Source organism: Siphateles boraxobius, unplaced genomic scaffold (genome assembly GCF_051911475.1).
Source record: "Siphateles boraxobius isolate OS27281-9 unplaced genomic scaffold, OSU_SipBor_1 12, whole genome shotgun sequence".
NCBI classification, from domain to species: Eukaryota; Metazoa; Chordata; class Actinopteri; order Cypriniformes; family Leuciscidae; genus Siphateles; species Siphateles boraxobius.
Window position 1 is genome coordinate 34,083,660 of NW_027508722.1, and position 24,016 is coordinate 34,107,675.

At 39.5% G+C, this 24,016-nt stretch overlaps 2 protein-coding genes across 2 annotated transcripts in view; both read right to left on the reverse strand.

Moving 5' to 3' along the window:
• Window positions 1-523: 523 nt before the first annotated feature.
• On the reverse strand, window positions 524-15,300 carry exog (exo/endonuclease G). The gene is made up of 6 exons (XM_077219238.1): window positions 15,126-15,300; window positions 14,100-14,249; window positions 10,877-11,016; window positions 9,389-9,465; window positions 3,871-3,985; window positions 524-1,110 (listed from the first exon to the last, which is right to left on the reverse strand). Exons 1-6 carry the CDS (start codon window positions 15,226-15,228, stop codon window positions 658-660), a joined length of 1,038 nt encoding a protein of 345 aa, XP_077075353.1. The 5' UTR covers window positions 15,229-15,300; the 3' UTR covers window positions 524-657.
• A 5,779-nt stretch (window positions 15,301-21,079) lies between these two features.
• acvr2ba (activin A receptor type 2Ba) overlaps window positions 21,080-24,016 on the reverse strand; it is a 52,419-nt gene continuing 49,482 nt past the window's right edge. Inside the window, exon 11 of the mRNA XM_077219235.1 lies at window positions 21,080-23,379. Coding sequence (XP_077075350.1) covers window positions 23,206-23,379 — 174 coding nt within the window. The 3' untranslated portion in view covers window positions 21,080-23,205. The remainder of the gene's footprint in view (window positions 23,380-24,016) is intronic.

Here is a 24,016-nt window from a genome sequence, read left to right on the forward strand (position 1 = left end):
GATATAATAAAGAAAAAACAAATGACAAAATAAATAATAATAAAAAAGACAAAAAAAACAAAATGACAAAATTTAAGAAAATTTTTAATGAAAATACAAAACTAAAAACAAATAAAAAATAAATGAATTAATACACACACACACACACATATATATATATATATATATATATATATATATATATATATATATATATATATAATATCTCAATAATACTAAAACAACACTGGTCATTATTAAGCTCAATTTCGTTCAATAATAGTGTCAATCTTGCAAAGTTCCTCAGTTATGAAACAATAAGAAGCAAACGAGATCCATAAAATCCCGGAAATAATATTAACATTGACTCAAAATTCAGCCACTTTTAGGCAACGCCAAAAAAATCTCAAAATCATCAAAAATAACACTAATATTGACTAATTAAAGATTATATTAAGTTCCAAGACTGTTCTAAGTCTTAAACTCACAATGACAGAGCACTGGATGATAAATATGAAAGCAAAACAACAACAACAACAGCAAATGAGAAATAAAACACGTCATTGGTGTAAACGTTACACAAGGCTTTCAAGTAAGTTACAAGGCTTTGATTGCAATGAGAAAGCAGTAACTTTTGAACGACGACAACAATTTAACGCGCAACAAAAAGCAGATTTGTCACAGCCCAGGTTTCTTCTCACGCTCCTCTTTCTCCACTAGTTGTCGTTTCTTCTCCAGGTAGAGGTTGTTGAGGTAGTCGTCAGGTTCGATTCCTGCGTGTGTCAGCTCCGTCATGATCTTCTCCAGGCGTGCGAGAGTCCTGGAGCTCGAGATCTTACGGCCGCTGATGTAGAGCGAGAACTGAGTGAAGTCCATCAGCCGACACGAGTCCACCTCACACAGGTTCTTCAGCTCCTCCACGCGCTCCACTTCAGGGAAAAACCTCAGGCCGGACATGCGCTGTAAGTCAGTCAGGCTCACCTGGAAGTCTGTGAGCGAGCGCTCGAATCCGATCGGAGAGTTCGGGACCACGAACGCCCCGAGGGCCAGAGAGTCCGGAGACGAGTCTTTCTGCGCCAGGACGATCTTGAAGAGGTGTGTGGGAACCGCAACCTCATCTTTCCCGATCAGCTGTCACAGCAAACATGGATTAGCAATGTTGTTTTATACAATACTTATTCATAAAGCACATTTAAAAACCACCAAGGCTGGCCATATAACTTAATTTTTATTGAAAACCCCCCCCAAAAAACAAGGAAGATAACAAAAAATATACATTTTATATATATTTGAACTACCTTGCCATCCTGGATTATCTGGATTATATTTTATATAAATATATATATATTTATTATTATTATTATTTTAACTACCTTCCCATGCCAGATTATCAATTTTTTTAAATTTTATATAACACATTTTTTTGTTGTTGAAAAAATAGAAAATATTAATAAGAAAATACAATTTCTATATTTATATATACTGTATATATATTTGAACTACCTTCCCATTCTGGATTATCAGTGTTAGTGCTTGGTGCAATTTAGACTCCGGAAGAATAAAGATGGACACACACACACACACACACATATATATATATATATAAAAGGTAAATATATATTCTAGTGTTCAAAAGTTTGGGGCCGTGAGTGTTTTTAAGTCTCTTCTGCTCACCAAGGCAGCATTTATTTGATCAAAAATATGGTAAAAAATGTGAAATATTAGTGCAATTTACAATAGCTGTCTTCTATCTGAATATATATTTAAAGTGTAATTTATTCCTGTGATCAAAGCTGAATTTTCAGCATCATTACTCCAGTCTTCAGTGTCACATGATCCTTCAGAAATCACTATAATATGATGATTTGATGCTCGAGAAACATTTATAATTATTATGATATTATGACAGATGGTCTTTACCATACATTAAAACTGAATGGGTTTGAACACTGTCAGGCTTTAATAAGAACAAAAAAGACAACATAGATGTGTCATAACAATAGTCCATATGACTTGTGCACTATATATGACTTAAAGATCAATATTATTCCTTATTCAAAGTCTTGATGTTGTTTTGGTCTCTACTAGAACAGGTTTTCCTGCATGAATGTTGATTATTTTCCTCATATTCTCCATTGTTGCGGCTCCTCTCTTCCCAGTCTGTCAGTAACGCTCTGTTTACTTCCTGTCTCTATGAAGCCCCTCCTTCTGAAAAGCACACTGTGCTCTGATTGGTCGGCTGGAGCAGTGTGTTGTGATTGGTCGAGTGCTTCGAGTGTGTTTTGGAAATGTCCCGCCTCCTACCATAACCGCCAGTTTAACACACTACTAACTAACTCAACCAGGCCCCGCCCCTTTATTCTGCGTATGAATTATTATAATGAGGAATATTGTGACGTGTTCGTTCCTGGAAGAAACTCAAGATACAATGGAGGCGTTTCAGGAGTTCAGAAACACTGACACTGATATAGAGAATAACTTTTTCATGCTCAAACAGCAACATTTACACAGTGAAGAAATATAAACGTGAAAAAGCAGAATATGTCCATTTTAATGGAGCCATTTTTTGTCCTCATTCACTTTCATAATAAAGAAAAGAGCAGCATGAACATTCTGCCAAGCATCTGCTTTTAGTAAATATTGACAGAATAATCTTTTGAATATGCATTTTTTGAATATGTATTTTGTTGATATCTCTACCTTACTCTGACAGCTGATGGAGAGGCGGGACTTTGAAAGCAAGCATCAGTTGAAGGTTAATGAGACGGATTATTATTATTATTATATCTGATGAAACTACAGATCAGAATGACAAAGCAAAACTGGAGCTGTCATGGTTAGACTGAGTTCCTCTCAAAGAACCGCCTGCACATTCACGGTTACCCAAATTCCCATCAGACGGCTCGCTGAATAAGCACATAATTCCCTGAAACGGAAGTGGATTGGCACACACACACACACACACACACACACACACACACACACACACACACACACACACACACACACACACACACACACACACACACACACACACACACACACACATGTCCCCAGAGACTCAGTGCAGTGTGTGTTTAGATGGAGGTGACGTGGCTTCTGTCTCGGCTCATTTGCAAGAGTTCAGAGCCTCGGGGAACCTGTCTGTGTCCATTTACACACGCGCAAAAAACAAATCTGTCCCTGTGAAGCCAGCTGGAGTCATTTCTGTTATGCAAAACATCATTTTCATTCAGGCGTTAATATTATTATATATAAGCGTAATCGATGAGGGACGATACACGCAGAAATCATCGATTAAATGTCTGTCTGAGGTTGAAAAGAGAGGCTCAGTCTAGTTTAATACTGAGTCAGCTGATGTGTGAGAGTGTGTGAAGTGCATGAGCGCCACCTGCTGGACAATCGTTATCATTACAGTTTCATTTTTTATAAACTTTTCAATAGCCTTCACTTTTCAGAATAACCAAGAGAGGAAAACAAACATGTCTTATTGAAACTAAAGTGTTTATGGCTAAAATACAAAATTCTGAATTTCCTTTAGGAGTATAAATTATTACAAAGAAAAATTCATACAAAATTATATAAAAATGTAGGATTTTGAAGATATTTTCGGTATTTGCTATAATAATAAGAATTATAATTTTTCTATGTGTGCATTTTCTTAATGAGATTCTCTAATGATATGTGTGTTATTTGCCTCGTTTTTGCACTAATATACTACATATGCTTTATTTATTTTTTTAAATCCTATGAAACAAGACAAAATTTGAAATGTAGGATTTTGAAGGCATTTTGAAATGTGGCATATCAACAATACAATGATGTGAGTGTAATGTTTTCTGACATCTCTGTTATGCTCCTGTATTTTCTTGTGTGGTGTTTGCCGCTCACCTGATAGGAGACGGTCTTGTGTCCGTCCTCTCGCACCTGCGGCAGCATCAGAGGTCCAGAAACCAGCCACACGTCACTGAACCTCTGAGTCAGATCTCTACAGTACATCTCCAACCTTACAGGAGAACACCAGCACATGATGAATGCTGCTACACACACACCCCCAATACAGACACACACCCACACACACTGACAGACACACACACACACTCACATACAGTCAAACCAACAATTATTCAGACAACAGTTATCATTTTTGATATTTTTTAACTAGTGAATGCAGGACACTATAGTTCATTTATGTAAGTGAGAATAGCAAAATAAAGTAAATTGTGACATAATATATGGGATTCCATCCGAGCCACTAACATCGGCCGAACTGAAACCAGAGCACACTCCTCCAGAGTTACGGTGCTCTAGTGGGGTATCTACTGGCAATATATGAGCAGGAGCCGGCTGATCCACGCCGTCCACCATCGCCAGATTTTAGATTTTTACAAAGGTCACACATCCTTTCCACCATCAATCTTAAAGGCTCTAAGCGATGTCACGCGTCTTTTAGGCCAAAACATTAATTTGTCACATACAGCAAACATCTCCTCACTATCCGCTAGCTGCCTGTCCCCTGAACACACTGTAATAAAATGCGGTCTCTGCAGAAACCCCAGGCTCCACACACGGCAACAAAAACAAACTGGGCTGAAGCACCACGAAACATATATTATATTCCTTATTCAAAGTCTTGATGTTGTTTTTGTCTCTACTAGAGCAGGTTTTCCTGCTTGAATGTTGATTATTTTCCTCATATTCTCCATTGTTGCGGCTCCTCTCTTCCCAGTCGGTCAGTAACGCTCTGTTTTCTTCCTGTCTCTATGAAGCCCCTCCTTCTGAAAAGCACACTGTGCTCTGATTGGTCGGCCTGATCAGTGTGTTGTGATTGGTCGAGTGGTTCGAGTGTGTTTGGGAAATGTCCCGCCCCTTACCATAACGGCCAGTTTAACACACTACTAACTAACTCAACCAGGCCCCGCCCCTTTATTCTGCGTATGAATTATTATAATGAGGAATATTGTGACGATATTCGTTCCCGGAAGAAACTCAAGATACAATGGAGGCGTTTCAGGAGTTCAGAAACACTGACACTGATATAGAGAATAACTTTTTCATGCTCAAACAGCAACATTTACACAGTGAAGAAATAAAAACGTGAAAAAGCAGAATATGTCCATTTTAATGGAGCCATTTTTTGTCCTCATTCACTTTCATAATAAAGAAAAGAGCAGCATGAACATTCTGCCAAGCATCTGCTTTTAGTAAATATTGACAGAATAATCTTTTGAATATGTATTTTTTGAATATGTATTTTGTTGATATCTCTACCTTACTCTGACAGCTGATGGAGAGGCGGGACTTTGAAAGCAAGCATCAGTTGAAGGTTAATGAGACGGATTATTATTATTATATCTGATGAAACTACAGATCAGAATGACAAAGCAAAACTGGAGCTGTCATGGTTAGACTGAGTTCCTCTCAAAGAACCGCCCGTTCAACAAACTAACAAACTGTTCCAGCCAATAACCGACGTGAAGGATTTGTGGGCGGGGTTTGGGGGGTTAGTGCGCGGATGAGGAGGAGGGAGGGTCGAGTTAGCCTCCGTTTTGTTTGACAATACTTTAAACGTCAAGAAGAAGTGACGTCACCCGACATCGCTTGGGAGCACCTTTAATACGGGCTCCAACCCTAATCAGGGTATCTGCACACTTTTTAAAGTCAAAATTAAGGCTTTTTAAGACCTTTTTAAGACCCGAAGAAATCAAAATTAATACCTTACATTAGCGGTGCGCAATATTGACAAAAATGTCTCTATTTTCAAAGTTTTGTTGATAATATTTCATTTGTACATGATATTTTACTGATTGTGTTTGTGTACTGGTACCATGGCAGGTATAGGCCTGTTGTTGACAGCTGACTCACGAAGATATTAATATTTTTCATATTCTATGCAGTGGTCAGTTCACAGCAGTGACAGAAATTATTAATTATTAATGTGCAATATTTGCCACCTTAAATTGATTCCAAGGGGCATTTTCACCTATATATGAATTTATTTTTTAAACTGAGAGGTATGCATCACCTTTTATATCAAATTCTAACATCCAAAATAAATTATATTAGAATAATAACACAATACCACTGTTTACAGTTAAATTAAATCTTTAAATCAAAATCCATCTTTGCAGTGCAGAGGTGACAAAGAAGCAGCATCAGTACTGGCATATATTTACACTCCATTTACAATTGCATAAATAAAGCTATGAGATTGTTTTTTTATTCAATATTTAAATATGAACTGATTTCTAATTGTAACATTTTAATTAAATGGTACTTTAAATGTGAAACTAAAACCGCCAGTAGGCGGCGCTAGGTCTAAGGGAGTCATTATTTCAACCGATTTGTTCAAACGGTTGATTCATTCAGGAAAAATTGTTCATTGAATCGTTAAAATGATTCGTTCAAAACTCAGATTTCAGTAAAAAAAAAAATCATCGCTGTCTGTTGAGACTCTGCTACGGTTTCATTTTGAAATTCTCGTCGGCGAAATACAGGGAAAACAAACAATATTGACAATATTGTTTTATGTAACACACAATGTTCATTTATTGTTCATTTAACTTTTATATTAAAAAAATATCACATTTGCTATTGTGCACGGGAAAACGGCCCTCTTGCTGATGTGATATTGTATGATAAAAACATAATATGATATAAATATAAGACAAAAACTCATTTACGTTAGGGAACTGCACTGACACATCACGCTGTGAAAGCAAGCATGAGAGACATATTCGATGTCAGCTCGCAGTCGCAGTGCCAATGATTTCAATATCATAATAGACAATGCACAACGCACACCACTATACGCACATAAAGAATGAACTTACATTTGAACTGATATTGACCATAGACAGTATAAGAAGTGGACAGAGCCATCTCATTGGAACTCAGTTGAGACAGTTGAAGCCCATTTTTAGCGATTTTTTTAGCACTTCCGTTCCTGACGCGCAGACTCAAACCGACTCAAGCTAAGCTTGATGACGTGAGCAACCTGTCTGACAGACGTAAATCTTCTTGTAGCTGTGCGTGAAAATTGCCAGCGTTAATCACTTCATATGTATTCACTTGCCACATACCGAATTATTTCCAATTCCCCAAAAACGTTGTTGAAATATTTTGTCCCGTTGCTTTTATGGACTCATTATCTATGGGCCGTCCCCCCGATTGCCTGCGAGCTTCTCCTCCTGTCTATACGGTAATGTCTCTATTGTGCGACAAAAAGTCGCGTGGTTATGACGCAATCGTTAGCCTGTTTTTAACAAAAACGGCTTCTACGGGGCCATAACGTAAGATACAAAGTAATGGAGCCTTTTATACATTGTCGTGTTTATTAAGAAATATATAATGGACAAATGAAGTCTTTGGACGCCTCAGATGTAAAGTTATTCGCTGTCAAAGTGACGCCCAAATGAATGGGAGTCAATGGAATGCTAACAGCAGGTGAAGTTCTGCTACAATGGCGGCTCCCGCGAGGCTTCAGCTTCCGGCTGATGGATTACCCCCTTGATATTGACCAACTGCTGTTTCGCGTGCAGGAGAAAGACGTAATGCTGGCGCGAATGTGACGCGTAATGTCACGTGAACAAGCAAATCCACAAAGATTTTAATTAGATAATTAGATAGTTTTAATTTGGAAAACATTTAGATATGTCAAAGTCAAATTGTCATCGAAAATTTAAGACCTTTCATTAGTGAAAATAAGACTTTATGTCCTTAAATAAAAAAATCTAATTTAAGACTTTTTAAGGATCCGCGGACACCCTGCTAATGAACCACCTCAGGGCGTTATCGCCACATTAGCCCTCTGGCTTGAGACCCTTGTTCAAGAGTCCCAGGCTCGGGTCATAGAACATGTCGTTCTGCTTAAACATAGCACGGTGTGATTGGATTGGTTCCCCATCACGTCTAGCAGACGCAATACGACTGACTGTTCGAAAAGGGAACGACTCGGTTACTAACGTAACCTCGGTTTCCTGAGATAAGGGGAGGAGTATTGCGTAGGCTAAAGCCTAGTTCACACTACATGATTTTAAAACATCGGGCTGAACTGTGCGGTTCACACTACATGACTTGCTTTCTGAGAAATCAGGAGGTTTCAAGTTGTTGAGCTGTTCACACCACACAACACAGCGTGATTGATCCGCAACAGGAGGTAACGCACTACACGAGTTGACAACAACTCTGTCACCCAACGATTCTATCTTGTCTGCAAATCTATCTGTCTAATGTCTATCTTGACGCGAAACAGCACGCGCGCCAATACACAGCGAAGAACAACACAACACGCGAATATGGACGTCAGACAGAAACTGGTGCTGCAAACTGTTTGCGCGATCATTTGCTCTGAGAAAAAACGCGAAGAAATAAGAGAGTATGGGCGAAAGAGTGGATCTGCATACGCGAAGAGCAGGTCTGTGCTAAAGGTGAGTACAGCATGTTTATATCGGAGATGTAGCTGCATGTTTATGTTTAGCTGACAGCATAAATCACGTATTTACACGGTGACCTCAACTCATGCCTTGCTGTGATTGGCTGTTGCTCATGACATCAGTGAGATTGAGTCGTGCGACAGCTCTGATACTAGCATGCTAGATATTTTTCTAGGCTCTGCGACGCATCTGCGAGCGTGTTTGATGCGTTGTTGGCTCTTTCATACTAACAGATTGGCGAGCGTTCATCGCCCGCTAATCCCCCGCGATTTGCACGCGATAACACCCTGACCTGTCGGCGAGCTCAACGATTAGCAAATCGGGCTTAAATCGGGCTTAAAATCATGTAGTGTGAACTAGGCTTAAGACGCACACGACTTGGCGTTCGTCGCTTCAGTCGATTGACCTGAATCATATGGGGAAATGAGCTGCTTAATAGCCAGATGCCCCGCCCCTTCTAGCAGGCTCTGCGCTCGGATTGGCAGGCTGTGCACCGATTGGTTCATGCAGTTCCCACTGACCAGCCAATAGCGTGCGAGTCTCTGCACTGTTTTATTTTATAAAGCCTTCAGTATTCAGAGAAAAGGAGTTTTACCCATCGCGTTTGGCAGACGCAATACTCGTTCCCTTATCTCAGGGAACCGAGGTTACGTCAGTAACGGAGTCATTTTTCATTTTTAATTACCATTTTCTAAACTATAGCGAATAAACTGACTGTGATAATATGAGAAATGTTGAAGGTGTCTGAATAAATTTTGGTTTGACTGTGCACACACACACTCTCACATACACAAATACTCTCACACACTCACATGCACACTCACGCACACACACACACACACACACACACACACACACACACACACACACACACACACACACACACACACACACACACACACACACACACACACACACACACACACACACACACACACACACACAGACACATACACACACACCTACACACACACCTGTTCCAGAAGCCTGCGTTGTTCTCGTAGTTCTGTGGGACGATGTTGGACAGATAGAAAGTCTCTGCCATCGCTTGCTGTGGACAGAATAATGATAATATTTCAATAATAAAGAATTTTTTTATTGAGCAATTTAACATTCTAAATTAAATCATGAAAATAAGTAATGGAATCTTGCAATAAATAATTAAAGTACAATGAAATGTATGTCATATTTCAGGTCACTTTTCATTTTGTGTAAATAAATACATTTCACGTATTTGTATCCACTTTTCATTATGCTTATATTTATTGTAACATTTCATAATGTATTCAATTTCATTTTTACTCATTTGTCTTATCATCAACTACATTTTATTTCAAGGTGTTTCAGTTTGTACTTGTACAAGGTGTTTGAGTTATTTTGTGGTATTGCATGTCCTTTTTCATTTAACATGCCTTATTTATGCATTCCTTTCATTGTGCATTTATATTTAAATAAATATTAAAATAAATAAAATATATAAAAATAAATATTCTTGGATTTAAATTTTTTTTGTTCACACCGCCGTCTAGCGGCCAAAACACATAACTACATTATAAATATATGATTAAAAGCACAATTAAAAATGTTAATAAAACATTAATCACCAAATAAGTTAATCCTTTTTTTTTTTGCTGTGTAAAAATGCTAAAATAAAATATATTTATTAATTTGTTTGGTGATTTCATGATTAATTGAATGATTTTTATGTTTTATTAACAATATATTTATGCATTTTAACATCTCAACATTTATTTATTGATTTAATTGAGTACTTTGTCCCTCCATATCCGTAGAGTTGAATCATGTTAATCTCTAAATTCTAAAATAATAATAATAATAATAATAATAATATATATATATATATATATATATATATATATATTAGGGGGTGTCACAATATATTGTGTCACTATATCGCAATACAAATATGCAACAATATGTTTTGTGGATAGCGACAATATGTATTGTGTATAATTCACCTAAAATCAAAATTACTGTAAGAGAAAAAAATTGCAGAGTTTTAGTGTCAGTACTAAATTAAACTACTATATATAATGTTGAATATAATGTATAATAATGCAATGGGGGAATATTTGTGGCTCCTGATAATGCCAAAATATTAAATATATCTAAGTCAGTGACAGAGATCAAGCATATTCATCTAAAATAAATCTGTATTTTCAGCTTCAAAATCATGGATATGTTTATTCTGGTGTCTCTATTGTCCTGTGCTTTGGGTTTCAGTACCAAGTCCAAGTCTATTCATTTACACACACAATGTAATATCAAATTTAGCATTTTAATCAACAGTAAATTTTTTTGCTAACCTTTTACCATATGTCTTGGAGTATCGCAATAATATCATATGGTTATACGTATCGAATCGTGACATGAGGGTATCGTTACACCCCTAATATATATATATATATATATTCTGTTTGATTGTTCTGAATGTACTGAACCTCAGAGATCTTGTTGTCTCCGGCGGGAGCCATGTGTCCGCGAGACCAGCCGCTCCTCAGGTAATCCTCGTTCCGGGCCGTGAAGATCTCGGGAATCTCAGGATCCGGTTTAAATTTGCAGTGTTTTCTGTCGGCTTGACCTGATGAAGAGTTGAAGAGCATCAGAATCAGAGCGATGGTTCTGACAGACGAGACGAGACTCACCCAGTAACCTCTGACCCGACAGGACGAGCCTCACCCAGTAACCTCTGACCCGACAGGACGAGCCTCACCCAATAACCTTTGACCCGACAGGACCAGACTCACACAGTAACCTTTGACTCGACAGGACGAGCCTCACCCAGTAACCTCTGACCCGACAGGACCAGACTCACCCAGTAACCTTTGACTCGACAGGACGAGCCTCACCCAGTAACCTCTGACCCGAGAGGACGAGCCTCACCCAGTAACCTTTGACCTGACAGGACCAGACTCACACAGTAACCTCTGACCCGACAGGACGAGCCTCACCCAGTACCAGACTCACCCAGTAACCTTTGACCCGACTCACCCAATAACCTCTGACCCGACAGGACGAGCCTCACTCAGTAACCTTTGACCCAACAGGACCAAACTCACCGAGTAACCTCTGACCCGACAGGACGAGCCTCACCCAGTAACCTTTGACCCGACAGGACCAGACTCACCCAGTAACCTTTGACCCGACAGGACGAGCCTCACCCAGTAACCTTTGACCTGACAGGACCAGACTCACACAGTAACCTCTGACCCGACAGGACGAGCCTCACCCAGTACCAGACTCACCCAGTAACCTTTGACCCGACTCACCCAATAACCTCTGACCCGACAGGACGAGCCTCACCCAGTAACCTTTGACCCAACAGGACCAAACTCACCGAGTAACCTCTGTCCCGACAGGACGAGCCTCACCCAGCAACCATTGACCCGACAGGACGAGCCTCACCCAGTAGCCTTTGACCCGACAGGACCAGACTCACCCAGTAACCTCTGACCCGACAGGACGAGCCTCACCCAGTACCAGACTCACCCAGTAACCTTTGACCCGACAGGACCAGACTCACCCAATAACCTCTGACCCGACAGGACGAGACTCACCCGGTAACCTCTGACCCTAGAGGACCAGACTCACCCAGTAACCTTTGACCCGACAGGACCAGACTCACCCAGTAACCTCTGACCCGACAGGACCAGACTCACCCAGTAACCTCTGACCCGAGAGGAGCAGACTCACCCAGTAACCTCTGACCCGACAGGACGAGCCTCACCCAATAACCTTTGACCCGACAGGACGAGACTCACCCAGTAACCTCTGACCCGACAGGACCAGACTCACCCAGTAACCTTTGACCCGACAGGACCAGACTCACCCAGTAACCTTTGACCCGACAGGACCAGACTCACCCAGTAACCTTTGACCCGACAGGACCAGACTCACCCAGTAACCTTTGACCCGACAGGACCAGACTCACCCAGTAACCTTTGACCCGACAGGACCAGACTCACCCAGTAACCTTTGACCCGACAGGACCAGACTCACCCAGTAACCTCTGTCCCGACAGGACGAGACTCACCCAGTAACCTCTGACCCGACAGGACGAGACTCACCCAGTAACCTCTGACCCGACAGGACCAGACTCACCCAGTAACCTCTGACCCGACAGGACCAGACTCACCCAGTAACCTCTGACCCGACCAGCCTCACCCAGTAACCTCTGACCCGACAGGACGAGACTCACCCAGCAACCATTGACCCGACAGGACGAGACTCACCCAGTAACCTCTGACCCGACAGGACGAGCCTCACCCAGTAACCTTTGACCCGACAGGACGAGACTCACCCAGTAACCTCTGACCCGACAGGACCAGACTCACCCAGTAACCTCTGACCCGACAGGACGAGACTCACCCAGTAACCTCTGACCCTACAGGACCAGACTCACCCAGTAACCTCTGACCCGACAGGACCAGACTCACCCAGTAACCTCTGACTCGACAGGACGAGACTCACCCAGTAACCTCTGACCCTACAGGACCAGACTCACCCAGTAACCTCTGACCCGACAGGACGAGACTCACCCAGTAACCTCTGACCCGACAGGACCAGACTCACCCAGTAACCTCTGACCCGACAGGACCAGACTCACACAGTAACCTCTGACCCTACAGGACCAGACTCACACAGTAACCTCTGACCCGACAGGACCAGACTCACCCAGTAACCTCTGACCCGACAGGACCAGACTCACCCAGTAACCTCTGACCCGACAGGACCAGACTCACCCAGTAACCTCTGACTCGACAGCACGAGACTCACCCAGTAACCTCTGACCCTACAGGACCAGACTCACCCAGTAACCTCTGACCCGACAGGACCAGACTCACCCAGTAACCTCTGACCCGACAGGACCAGACTCACACAGTAACCTCTGACCCGACAGGACCAGACTCACCCAGTAACCTTTGACCCGACAGGACCAGCCTCACCCAGTAACCTTTGACCCGATAGGACCAGACTCACCCAGTAACCTCTGACCCGACCAGCCTCACCCAGTAACCTCTGACCCGACAGGACCAGACTCACCCAGTAACCTCTGACCCGACTCACCCAATAACCTCTAACCCGACAGGACGAGACTCACCCAGTAACCATTGACCCGACAGGACCAGACTCACTCAGTAACCTTTGACCCGACAGAACCAGACTCACCCAATAACCCCTGACCCGACAGGACGAGACTCACCCAGTAACCTTTGACTCGACAGGACAAGACTCACCCAGTAACCTCTGACCCGACAGTACGAGATTCCCCCCGTAACCTCTGACCCGACAGGACGAGACTCACCCAGTAACCTCTGACCCGACAGGACGAGACTCACCCAGTAACCTCTGACCCTACAGGACCAGACTCACCCAGTAACCTTTGACCCGACAGGACCAGACTCACCCAGTAACCTGTGACCCGACAGGACCAGACTCACCCAGTAACCTTGGACCCGATAGGACCAGACTCACCCAGTAACCTCTGACCCGACCAGACTCACCCAGTAACCTTTGACCCGATAGGACCAGACTCACCCAGTAACCTCTGACACGACCAGACTCACCCAGTAACCTCTGACCCGACAGGACCAGACTCACCCAGTAACCTCTGACCCGACCAGACTCACCCAGTAACGTTTGACCCGACAGGACCAGACTCACCCAGTAACCTTTGACCCGACAGATGTTCTGCCACCCATCTGGGCGTCCGCCGGCTCTGATCATACGATAACACGTGGTTGATGTAGAACCGGGTCTCGGCGCCGGTTTGAGGAAGACCGAAGCGCTCGATCAGGCGATGGGCGGAGCTTCCTGCAGATCACAGCAGATTTTACACACATGACTTACAAATAGTATCATATTTCAAAACTTTCATTGATATGTCATGACATGAATATTATTAATTACAGTATTTAAATGTCAGTGATTAATGCACATGCAAAACAGTCTGACAAATTAAAGAAGAAAACACTACACAGGATTTATTCGAGAATTTTGTGGATGGGAAAAAAACAATTTAGCATTTTACTTATCATTTTGGAAGGATTTAGAAATCTTTATCAAATGGGACGTACAATAGAAATGTGTGTATCTGATGTGATTATTTTCAGAATGTAATACTTTATGCAATAATTAATTTTATTAGAAATACACCATACACATAAGAAGAAGTGGGCTCTGTGGAAATCAAATAACTTAGAGATTATTCATTACACCTATAAACCTTTTTGGAATGAAGTAAAAAAGCACTGGAATTTATGTAACTTAGCCAATGTTGTTATTAGTGAGATAATAATGATGTAGGCTTTGAATAAAAATAATAAACAAAATAAATAAAGGTAACTAGTATATGTCCTGGGCAACAATGAGTGGAAATAAAAGAGTTTATTGTTTGTTCTGTACAGAAACAAACTTAAAAACTATCATTGGAGTAACCGTGTGACAACTTCCCCCGGTCTCCCATACACACACACACACACACACACACACACACACTCTCTCTCTCTCTCTCTCTCTCTCTCACACACACACACACACACACACACTCTCTCTCTCTCTCTCTCACACACACACACACACACACACACCCTCCCTCTCTTTGTGTGAATGTAACGTTACATGGAATATAGATCTGTTCATCATCTCTTTATTAATCAGTAATGTATCTGTGATTCATAAGTAGTTTACCTGTGTGTGTTTTCTCTTCTTCATACTGATATAGTTTCAGTGCCGCGACACCGGAACCAGCGCCGAACACGAAGCCGCTGATGAACCTCACTGACACCATCATTAAATATGAGGCTTAATAACATTAAATGAAGTATAACATCACGTACACACGAACACAGGAGGTGAATGTGAGGGATTGGGATTGAGAGAGAGAGAGAGAGGGAGAGAGTGTGTGTGTGTGTGTGTGTGTGTGTGTGTGTGAGTGAGTGAAGAGCGGCGCATGAGCGCTGAACATCAGACCGGTTTCATCACACCGCCGACTAGCGGCCGAAACACAAAACTACATTAGAAAGGACTCACGCATGTTTAGAAAATATACAACTTGAATATTTTACATTTAAATAAAGATTATATGAGCAATATGACACGAGCAGCCGAGTGATATAACTCTATATCAGCACGGCTGTGATTCGCATGGGGCTGATCGCCTCTCAGCCAATCAGATTCGAGGACCTGTGAATTTATACAGTATCAAAAGTGAGTACTCCCATCACATTTCAGCAAACATCTTAGTATATATTTTCAAGGGACAATACTATAGAAATGAAACTTGGATATATTTTAGAGTAGACAATGTGCTGCTTGTATAGCAGTTTATATTTACTGTCCTCTAAAGAATAACTCAACTTACAGCCATTATTGTAAAAAAAGCTGGCATGTATATATGACTATATATACACACTGTATACACACACTAATTTATATTTAACGAATATATATATATTCATATATAAATTATAATAATGTGTGTATATATATATATATTTTTAGGCTATACTGTACTATATATATATATATTATATACATTTATTAATTTAGATATATATATATAATTAATAATTGTATTTTATAAATAATCACATATCATTATATTTATATATACATATATAGGCAATACACACATATATATATATATATATATATATATATATATATATATATATATATATATATATATATATACAAATAATTATAAAATAATTGCTGTTTGATTAGGAAATATATTGTGACTAAAGAGGGCAAATCAGATTTCAAAGACGATACAAAGATCAAATGATGCTTTATCAGTATTTATTGTTACTTTCATATACAAAAAGATAAAATTGAAATAATCCTTTCTAGTGTTTTTTCTCTAACAGTCGGGGTGTCGTTGTTTCACACTGGGCAAATTCTACATTCATACTGGTTTATTCTGGCACCAATGCGGAGGAGAAACAACCACAGCTCGACAACTAGACAGATCTACTCCAAACTCTGATACTGAGTCTAAAATTACCACAGTAAAAAGGAACAATGATTCACTGCAAATTAAAGAACTATGTTACAATGATCGTTCAAGAAAATCCTCCGTTCGGCACGGCAATACGATGGATGTCGAGTTCACCAGGGCATTTGATAGAGATAAAACTTTGACATATCTTCAGTCCAAAAGAGGGATTTTACAGCAACAAGCTCCACTCTCTCTATACATCTCGTCTTATACAGATTTTTTTTAGTATATTTATGTTAAAATCAGTAGTACAAGCCATGTCTGTTCTACAGTTTCAGCTACAATAGTGAAAGATAACCTACAACATGTACAGTTCACATATTCTGGTAAAGAAACAGCATTTCAAACATCAGCCTTGACAAACTCCTCATCTCATGTTCCTGCGCAGATTTACACTCGCCGCTTTGGGGTCAAGATTCAATTTAAGGCAAAAGTGAGAGAAAAAAGAAAAAGGAAAAAAAAAATCCAAATTTAAATTAAATTGAATCAAATTTAAAATGAAATGAATATATTTACAGCTGACTTTAAAAATAAAAAAAATGTCAAAAATAAAATTAAAAATGATGTAAAAAAATTAAAAATTAACAGCTGGCTTTATAAATACAAATAAAATATTTTATTCTAGAAAAAAAGTTAAAAACCGACTAGCTGTATATAAAAAAAATTCTAGAATAAAAAACTAAATTTAAAAATAAATACAAATAAAATAAAATTATATATATATATATATATATATATAATTTTATTTTATTTGTTTCTATATCCAGCTGAATTAAAAAAACAAGCAAAAAAAATAAAAAATATTAACAGCTGACTTTGACACATGGTCTTAAACTCCCAAACACTTTCACCTCGTTTTCTAAATCATTATGGAAAATAAAGAAAGAAAGACATAATCAAGCAGGTTATTACATTTCAATTTCTTAAAAAAAACTTAATTCATACAATTAGTTTCACAGATTATGTAGTTCCTTGTTTTTTACTGTAATCTTTTAACGGATAACTCATAGATCAGTTTCGAATCAAATATAATTCATGTAGTTGTTTGAGAACATCTGTAGGAAACATGGAGGAAAGAGCTTGTGGAGTTTGTCATCATCATCATCATCATCATCCACGTCACACCAGTACAAAAGAGGTTTGTGATTCGTGTTTCGTTCGAGTCACGAATATCCAGCTAAGCAACACTGATTCACATGAGTTCTGAGGTATCGGCTTCCTGAAAACCTGGACCAAAGATTTGCGTCCAGAGTTACAGCTGGTCACTTTTAGAGTTTCATATTTGATATATCTATATAGATTTTTTCCCATATATATTTTCTATAGCTTTTTCTGCAAGGTAGAACAGAAAGTGGGAGTTGAGAGAGAGAGAGAGAGAGACATGATGAACGCACAGCAGCGGCCGCTTCAGTAATCGTCAGAAAACACAGGCACATGAGAGTCGCTCCTGATATCACTTATGAATCACGTCAAGCCGTCTTTGCGCTCACAAACCAGCGGGAAACTCAACCGCATCTGCACCGAAACTCAACCGCATCTGCACCGAAACTCAACCAAACCTTTCCAGGGAAAACCCTCCAAACATACGGTCAGTTTAAGAGGGAATCTCACAAAACAACCAAAAAAAAAAAAAAATCACATCCAGATCATATAAATACTAGAATATAATATATATGTGCATATATATAATAATAATATAAATATATTAGGGCTGTCGATTTAACGTGAAATGTGATATTGATTCTATATCAACAGTTCAATAAATAAGAAGTTAATTTTGTGTTGTTTTACATGCAATATTGTCTGTTTTTGCTCAGTTTTTCCAGTGAAAACATTACCTATAAAGCCATAGTAGAACTGTTGTTTCGTTTCTGAATGAATCCGCGTTTTGAGCGAATCAATCGGGAGAACCAATGATTCAATGACTCATTCATCAAGAGAGTCATTTACTTCATTCCTGAGTGAATCAGCCGTTTGAACGAATCAAATGAATCAATGGCTCACGTATTTAGACATTTACCGCCACCCACTGGCAGTTTTAGTTTCTTATTTTTTTTCATATTTTGAGGATAGTTTGCCCAAAATTAAAATTCTGTTTATGAACATTTACTGTGGTTTTAAACCTTTCTTTCTTTTGCGGAACATAAAAGAAGATTGGCTATTATGAATAATGTTGGTAACACAACCGTTTTGTTGTAAATATATCCAAACACAATTCATATGCAGCACCGCGTAATTATATTTAAAATGTAAATCGGTTGACAGCCCTAATACACACACACACACGCACTTTATAATTTACTGTAAAAAGTTATATATATTTATTACAGAAAATAATTTTGCATGGTAGTCTTAAAGGCACACCATGTAATCTTTCGCCACTAGAGGTCGTTTATTCAAAACAAAGGCGAGGCTTGATGACGCCTTGATTTCGAGGAATCCTGGGATTTGTTGTTTCACCTCTACAGCCGGTGGAGAAAACGACGGGACTCAGAAATCATATTCATGGATGATCGGTAGTGTATAAAAGATTTATTAACGTCACGAAGGCCGACACGCGACTCGAGAGCAGTGGAGCTTTTATTATCCCGCATATGTGGGATAACGCAGCGCTGTTTTATCATATCAGATACATTTAGGTGTGATGAAAGTTGTTATAATGCTAATCTGTGCGTTCGTTCGGCGGCTACTATACGAGATAAAACTACATGGCAAAACATGGTACTCGCGGTAAATCATCAAAACGAGATTTAAACAAGAAAACTAACTGTGTTGAGTTTCTGTCGATGAATATATCCAAACAGTTGCTCACCTGTCTAATGAAACACAATATGTTAAAGCGTCTTTGGTGTTTCCATGGTTTCTACAAAATAAAACCGGAAATCGAGGGTAACGTGGGTATGATGTCATTGATAGGCACGGTTAAAACCGCGTATTTCTCTGGATTTAAACATTTTTAGAAACATTTCAGTTCAAAGTTCACAAGTCGACAAAATATATAACATTGTTCTAGTGGTTTTTGGATATTTCGAAGACCAAAAAACTTACATGGTGTGCCTTTAATTATCCTAAAAATATGCAATTAAAATGTACTTTTCCCCCCCTCTTGGTTCTGGTGTGAAATGTTTCATGAGATGCGAACGTATTTCGAGGCTGTAAACCAGGTGTAATTGGCACAGCAGCGGAGGAGAGAAACACTGGACTGTCTTTAGTGCATGCATAATGAAGCGTGGAAGTGTATTGCATAAATCACAATCTCTCACGGTTTAAACAGCTCGGGTTAAAATCACCCAGCATAAAACCAAACCACAACGCTTAATTCACTTCATGATCAGAGACGCCTCGAATACAGGCTGGCGACAGAAAATCAACATTCACAGATAATAAAATCTGGCTTTTCTAAGCTACAAAGACACTTGTGATCACAATCAACAAACGTGTAAATGAATCAAAGCCTTTGGTTATCCTCACGCAGAAGGAATTTGGCTACATATCGTATGTTATTCCCAACAAAACGAGGTCAGTTGATTGAAACGCCACGAAGGCCTACGATGTGATCGAACAGCATTTATCATGATTTTGGTAGTTCGCCTGATGTGGATATATCAATGCCCAAAAGTTCAGTCTGCACAGACTATTGCTGGAGATATTGCTTGCTACATCGTCTGAGCCAGTTAGAAACTCACAACCATCCCAACTTTCCCGGTTAACCTGAAGAAAATGCAGTTTCCTGAAAGTATCGATGTCTGAGATGGAAAGCGGATGCACGTCATCAACTAAAGCGTACCAGGCGATCCACTGGGAAACGCGCTACTTTGGCACTTTCGGATTCGTAACGCGCCAGAAATTGGCGAGAACTTGGAAAAAATGGGCGTCGCCAACCAGAAAACACTATGACATCACTCACGACAAAGTATGACAAAACACGCCAGGCCGTGAGAGCAAAGACGGATCTCCTGTTATTAAACATTATATATATATGCCACCATAAAAAAATAACTTAAAGCTGGGCTTGAGAGGAAGTCGAAGCAACCGCTGCAGTGCATCATGGGAGCAGAAATGGCACAGACGGTCGGGACACCAAACCTTTATTTGGCCCTGAAATAAAAGCTCCATCTTTGCGAATTCGCCGCATAAATTTGGCCGAGATCATTTGGTAAGCAGAGGGTTCACAGTCAATCCTTAGGTTAACAAGTTACAATTTTGTCCCTCGTACGTAAAAAAATTGTGCAAGTAAAAACGGGGAAAGTTTTTTTTTTTTGGGAGAAGCGCCAAAAGGTTCAATGTCCCGTGAAGTAAGAGAAAGAAGAATAATGCCCTGTTTGACTGATCGGCACGATTCTACAACTGTATACAGATATTTACATCATGGGTTTCTCTCATAATACAACACAACTTGGTAGCACTTCTTTAAAGATGTGACTTTTTTTTTTTTTTTTTTTTACTTCTCCAAAACATCTTCTCTAATCATAAAAGTCAACTTACATCAAAATATACTTACTACAAGTCAACACAACTAACAAAATATATATAACAGAAGTCAAACACGTAGAAAATCTGAGGTATTTCTGGTCTGAGGTGGTCTGTGGTTTATGAACAATATCTTTAATGCTTTTTTTTTTTTTTGTCCTTTCATAACTAATTTTTATTGTTTCGAGTTGCGCTCTTTCGTCTCTGAAGCTTTTGAATGTCTGGTGACGCGCGGTTGCATCTGAGGATGAACTTTACTGAGAAGATACGGGACATTTCTTTCATCCGAGCAGCAGCACTGTGGAAATTCGCTCTTGAATTATGGCATATGGAAATGTGGATCACCGTCTACCACTTTTAAGACAAAATAAATATCATTCTTGTGTTTTTTTTTCTTCTTTTCTTTGCTAATTAGTCAAACGCCACCTAGTTTGACGTTCTCAAATTTGCAGCCCCAAACTGAAGTCTGAATGTCGCCGGAAGTCAGAGGTCAGATATCAGATTTGGTCCCTGTTAGAAAGAGGTAATGCATGAAGGGACCCGAGCAAAGCACACGAAACAAAACACTTCCTGTGTGAAACGCACAAGACCGGGTCATATTTCACACTCAAGCCAAAGAAAAAAAATTGAAATCATATTTTGCTTTACTCTATATACATACACACAACTATAAAGCACATTTTCTGCCAGTTTGTTTACTATTTCAATTTATAGATTATTGCAGTATTCGGTTTTTAATTAAAATAATCATACACTTTTTATATTACAGTAATAAGACTCTACTTAGAAACAACATTGAAAACAATGCAAATAATTATTATTTTTTTAATCCTGATGCATTACGGTAATTATGCATAAGATAATTGGGTGTAAAACATCATTTCATTATTTGTTGGACTGCCTGTATTGATTTTATTCATTAAAGCAAGTGTAAATTATTCAATTACAGTAATAAGAATCTACTTGAAATGATGAGAATTATCCCAAAAAAACCTAATAAATAAAATCTGGATCCATTACTTTTATGAGAATTTGGAAGAAAACACGGTTTTATACATCAACCTTTTCTTCATTTAAAATCACTGTATTACAGTAATAAAATCAACATTGAGAAAAAAGAAAAACACCATTAATAAAGGTAAATAATCGGGACGCATAATAACGGTCATGTGAATTTGAGAGAAAATGTGCTTGATGTCATAAATATTAAAAAGAAATCTTAATGCTTTTAAAAAAGCACGAATTTTAATTCATGAAAAATATTTTTTCTTATTTTTTTCTTTGGGTTTTGAGGTCAAATGTGACTCAGAATTTTCCGTGCGAGTCCTTCACTCCAGAACACATTGCATTATTACAAGAGAAACTAGACAGGAAAAACAAACACTTTTTATGGTCTTTTTTTCTCTTTTTCAGCAAACTCTCAGCACACACACACACACACACACACACACACACACACACACACACACACACGGTCTTGCATGTTTCGTGTAGGTAATTAGTGTTAACTTCATCAGGGCACCGTCACACTTCTCTCTGTCCTATAATGGTGTGGGAAAGGCAGTCCTGGAACGCTTGACACTGGATACCTGAGAAAGATTCCCGTACCAAACTAAACGCTCTCATGACCTCCGATATTTCCACATGCAAGCCAGCAAGAGATTTCACTCATATCCACTCAATAAAATCCCCAACCAACCTTTTCACAGTCACCAACTTCAACAGCATGAAGGAAAAAAAAATCCAAACAAAAGAAAAAGAAAGAAATTAGTCCAGTTGCGTTTTCCGTGTTCTTTAACACCCGTTAGTTCCGTAAAAGACACGTTTTCCGTAATTGCGAATAGCACACTTTCGGAAAGAGAGAGAGAGAGAGAAATAAAAGATAGATCCCGCGAGGAGGTTGAATTGCGCGTGTAACAGTCATAATGATCCTCGCAGGTTTTGCAGCACTGTTGAGTGATCGACACGGCGAAGATGAAGCCGTCATGTATCGGTTGCTTTTCACAGACGATCCTGTCCGACGGACGAACAGAACGGGAAAAAAAACAGGAGAAAAACCAAGTGAAATGTTGAGGTACCTGCAACCGGTCAGCATTCATTTGTCGGCACCTGAATGCGCGTTGTATTTTTAAAAATCTTTCGTGTTTTTGCTCTAATGATAAAAATACAGTAGAGAAGTGTGCTGGTAGTTACTGATCCGATCAGAAAAATAAAAATAATAATAATAATAATAATAATAAAGTTAAAAAAAGGTTGTGATAAAATAGCAGCTGCTTGAATGTGTTCTGTGAGCGAGTTTCAGATGCTGGACTCGTTGGTGACCGAGGTCATGGACAGAAGACAGTCTGAGGTAGAAGAGCTGGAGATCCGGTGGATCTGAGAGAGACGCTCCTCTACACACCCCGCAGAGAGACGAGCCTCAGCGTCGTGATCCCAGCACTCCTCGATCGACTCGCACATCTGAGCCAGACCCTGCGCACACACACACACACACACACACACCACAGGGGTTTAAACAGCGCAGCACTGAGAACATCGGTTCTGTAGAATTATTACACCCTTATTGATAAACCTAATGCATGATTTGCACTCACAAACACACACACACACACACATTCAAATACACTCACAGACACAAACAGAAACACACACACAACATCTGTTCTGGAGAATTATTACACATTTATTAAACCTAATGCATGATTTGCAATCACAAACACACACACACACACACACACACACACACACACACACACACACACACACACACACACACACACACACACACCATCTGTTCTGTAGAATTATTACACCTTTATTAAACCTAATGCATGATTTGCAATCACAAACACACACACACACACACAAACAAACACACAAACACACACACACACACACACACACACACACCATCTGTTCTGTAGAATTATTACACCTTTATTAAACCTGATGCATGATTTGCACTCGCAAACACACACACACACACACACGTGCACATACGCATGCACACACACTCGCACATCATCTGTTCTGTAGAATTATTACACCTTTATTAAACCTAATTCATGATTTGCACTCGCAAACACACACACACACACACACACACACA